The sequence below is a fragment of the Carlito syrichta genome, unplaced genomic scaffold, assembly GCF_000164805.1.
Source record: "Carlito syrichta isolate Samal-C Ts95f unplaced genomic scaffold, Tarsius_syrichta-2.0.1 Scaffold315331, whole genome shotgun sequence".
Classification (NCBI taxonomy): domain Eukaryota; kingdom Metazoa; phylum Chordata; class Mammalia; order Primates; family Tarsiidae; genus Carlito; species Carlito syrichta.
Genome location: NW_007259427.1, coordinates 558895 through 563176, shown reverse-complemented (window position 1 = coordinate 563176; position 4282 = coordinate 558895). Strand labels below are relative to the sequence as shown.

The following is a 4282-nucleotide window of genomic DNA, read 5'->3' as shown; positions in this document are numbered from 1 at the left end:
GTTTTGAGATCTGCCTGGGCAACTTGGTGAGACCTCATCTCTACAATAAATCAAAAAATCAGCCGGGCATGGTAGTGTGTGCCTATAGTTCCAGCTACTTGGAAGGCTGAGGCGGAAGGATCGCCGGAGCCCAGCAGGTCGAGGCTGCAGTGGCTAGGAGTGGCCACTGCACTCCAGTCTGGGTAACAGAGTGAGACTCCAACTCAAAAAAAAAAAAAAAATCATTCATTTCTATAACTATATAAGTTTTTCATAACAAAGTTGTAACCAAAAATGTTAACAATTCATGAATTTTCTAATTTCAATGGAATGTGAAACACAAAATTAAGTTGACTTATATAACATACTTTATGGGATTCTGATTTATAAAGTCATTAACTTTATAAATCAAACCAAATGATGGGTTAATTTGAAATATGCAAATATACATAAATAAGATTCCGCAAAACAGCTGATTATAACAAAAAATTATAAACCAGTAGGGTTATTTTATAATTATAAATATGTAGAAGAGACTAGGTCCCGAAAGTCTGTATTTTCTGAAGGTATACTGGATTATACTGGATTTTACTAGTTCTAGAATATAACTCAGTGGGGATAGTGTTAGACATTCATAAGTGTTAAATAGAAGTTTTAAGTTATATTGTGGTATAAACTAGAACTTTACTTATGCTGGCTATTTTCTCTCTTCTTTTTCTGTGATATTTTACTTTGTGATTTAATCTTTCTGGCCTCTTTTAGCAAGTATTAATATTTGTTTTTGTGGGTTTTTAGCTGTATATTTCTTGGACCTATAAACCCTAGGCTGTGACTTTCCATATGACCACAGTTCCTGATACAGATTTTAAATAAGATTAATGCAGCTGATGGACAGAGTTCTAAACATATGAACTTTTTGTAGAAAACACCTTACTGCTTTTCTAAAGCTAAGCCTGGTTGGTAGCTACAGTAAAAAAAAAAAAAAAAAAAAAAAGCTTATGAATCATGAAAACGTGGTGGTTAGCAGGGGTAGAATAGAGAAGGTGACTAAGGGCTTGATCCTACTTTGAAAAATTTTACAGGCAGAATAATCCAAATTGCAGCTGAAAACAAATCCATTCACGTGACAGATATGTGTAACATACTTCCTACCCTTGCAATATAGTCCGGGGGCTATGTTAAAACATAACTTTGAATCATTTATTTAAAACTGATTTTAAATATAAATTTCTGTTTGATAGAGCAAGATGGAGAAAGCATTATGGAAACCTTAAAAACATATGAAGATAAAATCCAGCACTTGGAAAAAGATCTTTATTTCTATAAGAAAACCAGCAGAGATCTTAAGAAGAAACTTAAGGCAGTAATAGGGGAAGCAATTCGGCTGCAACTAGCACCATCAGACTGTAAGACTTGTTATGCTAACACTGTTTCTCTAGCATTCGGTGAAGTCATGCCAGATTTGCAGTGTAGACTTGCCCAAGTGATTGGGTTATTTAGGAGCAGACATAATTTCTGTTTGTCCCTGTAGACAAAAATAGTTGTCTAGTCTGTGTGTAAGACAGAACCACATGAGAAGTGAATGAATGAATGCACAAATGTTTGTGTGCGAAGGAAATGATCATTTATTGATTGCTTGTCACATGCCAGGGACTTTTCCTTAACTCGTTTAATCCTTAAAATAAGCCTATAACCTAAGATACCTGCTGTTTTCCTATTTTATAGTAAATTAAGCCTTTTCTGATTATCATTAAAAGGTGTACAATAAGCCGGGCTCGGTGGCTCAGCCTGTAATCCGGCGCCTTTGGGAGGCTGAGGTGAGTGGATCGCCTGAGCCCGCAGGTTTGAGACCCACCTGAGCAACTTGGCGAGACCTCATCTCTACAATAAATCAAAAAATCAGCCATGCGTGGTAGCTCATGCCTGTAATTCTGGCTCCTTGGAAGGCTGAGGCGGAAGGATCACCAGAGCCCAGCAGGCAAGGCTGCGGTGGCCGGAGCGGCCACTGCACTCCAGTCTGGGCGACAGTGAGATTCCAACTCAAAAAAAAAAAAAAAAGGTGTACAATAGATGCTAATAATAAAGATAAAGGTAATAGTATGTATTTCTAAGATAAATCAGGTCTTTATATATCATGACCCCTAGAAATTCAAAATTATAATAGAACCCATTGTTGAGACAAAGATGTTTCCTTGCATAATTATATGTGGATATGTAGAATTATCACCCTCCTAAATGAAATGATAACACATGACAAAATACTTTGCAAAAGTAAAAAGTGCCATGAAGGTAATATATTGCTATGATTAAAATAGCCCTCCTTAAGATAGCCAAATAGAGAAGAATCAATATTTCTAAAATAATAAAGTCTATTTTATAAAATAATTAGTTTCCCTTTGGAAAGAATATTCTTTTAATAACTTGACTATGGCTTATGAAAAGTTTACTTATTAAAAACCTTTTAATGAGCACACTTATTTTGTAGCTAAGAAAACTGCTTTCAGATAAGCATACAAGATGTAAAGAGACCAAGAGAAAAACTGCAGACGCAATGAGGAGATGTATGCTAAATATATAATTAAGCAAAATTAATAGTTTTAAAACTTAAAACTCAGTAATATTTAGAAAAGTAGTTCTAATCCTACCTTATATTTATAATATTTATTATTTATAGACATTTTCACATTTCATTTAGCCCTTCAACTCAGGGCAGGCTGCTCATTCCATTTTTAGATGAGGGATTTAAGCTTAGAGAGGCCAAGTGACTCACTAACAGAACAGTAATTAGGACATAATCTAAGGTCCCTTATCTACTGACTCCTGGTTCAGTTTTCTAGGATAAAAGTTATCTTTGGATAAAGATAAGACACAAACATACAAATTCTGCCAGAAAGACTAAACTTTCTTATTCTCAGTATAGTAATACAGAGGTGCTTACTGATATCACTCAAACATTGTGTTGAAATACTGCCTGCAATATGTAGCTGAAACTTTTACTTGGAATACTAATTGTAAAAAATTAAAAGGTAAACAGATATTAAGAAATAAAAGGAAAAATATAAGACCACTTTTAACTTTAAAAAATTCATTTTAAATTTGAGATATCTGAAATTAGATATCTAGTTTTTAAATTGCTCATGTTATACTACTGAGTCTACTAGACACTTTTTTTTTTTTTTTTTTTGAGTTGGAGTCTCACTCTGTCGCCCAGACTGGAGTACAGTAGCACACTCCCTGCCACCGCAACCTCGACCTGCTGGGCTCCGGCAATCCTTCCGCCTTAGCATTCCAAGTAGCTGGAACTACAGGCGAGCACTACCATGACTTGCTAATTTTTTGATTGATTGTAGAGATGAGGTCTCACCAAGTTGCCTGGGTGGGTCTTGAACCCGCGGGCTCAGGCAGTCTTCTCACCTCAGCCTCCCAAAGTGCTGGGATTACAGGCTGATCTTGTTGCCCAGGCTTGGAATACAGTGGCAGGATCACAGCTCACTGAAGCCTCCACCTTCTGGGCTCAAGTGATCCCTCCACTTCAGCCTCCTGAGTAGCTGGGATGACAGGCGCATGCCACCACGCCCAGATAATCTTTTTTATTTTTTGTAGAGATGAGGTCTTGTGACATTGCCCAGGCTGGTCTCGAAGTCCTAGGCTCAAGTAATCCTTTTGCCTTGGCCTCCCAAAGTGTTGGGATTACAGGCATGAGCCACCACGCCTGGCCTAGACCTTTCTTTGTATTTTTTTGTTTGTTTGTTTGAGTTGGAGTCTCATTTTGTCACCCAGGCTGGAGGGCAGTGGCATGCTCCCGACCACTGCAGCTGGAACTATAGGCACACGCCACCATGCCTGGCTAATTTTTTGATTTATTGTAGAGATGAGGTCCTGCCATGCCCAGGCTGGTCTCGAACCCGCGGGCTCAGGCAGTCCTCTCACCTCGGCCTCCCAAAGTGCTGGGATTATAGGCGCGAGCCATGGCACCTGGCTTAGAAACTTCTTTAAAATAACAGCGTGGTGTGGTGGTATATAGGTTTAAGAAATCTGGATTCTTGCCCTGCTCTTTCATGAAACAAACACACAAAGCTAAAACGATAATCTTGAAGAGGTGTAAAATGAGGAAAATACATGTCTGACCAACTTACCCGAAAAGTCTAGTCTTGATAATGATAATGATGTTCCAAATATTATTTCAGCTAATTTGCTATTCTAAGCTGGGATCGGTGGCTCAGCCTGTAATCCTGCGCCTTTGGGAGACTGAGGTGAGTGGATTGCCTGAGCCCGCGGGTTCGAGACCCGCCTGGGCAACTTG

At 38.3% G+C, this 4282-nt stretch overlaps 1 protein-coding gene across 3 annotated transcripts in view; it reads left to right on the top strand.

Annotated features, from left to right (window-relative positions):
• The window catches only part of KIF27 (kinesin family member 27), a 98888-nt gene that overhangs the window by 91770 nt on the left and 2836 nt on the right, over positions 1-4282 (top strand). For all 3 annotated transcript variants that reach the window (XM_008072544.2, XM_008072543.2, XM_008072545.1), the window contains one exon: positions 1221-1385. In XM_008072544.2, the coding sequence (XP_008070735.1) occupies positions 1221-1385 (165 nt within the window). The remainder of the gene's footprint in view (positions 1-1220; positions 1386-4282) is intronic.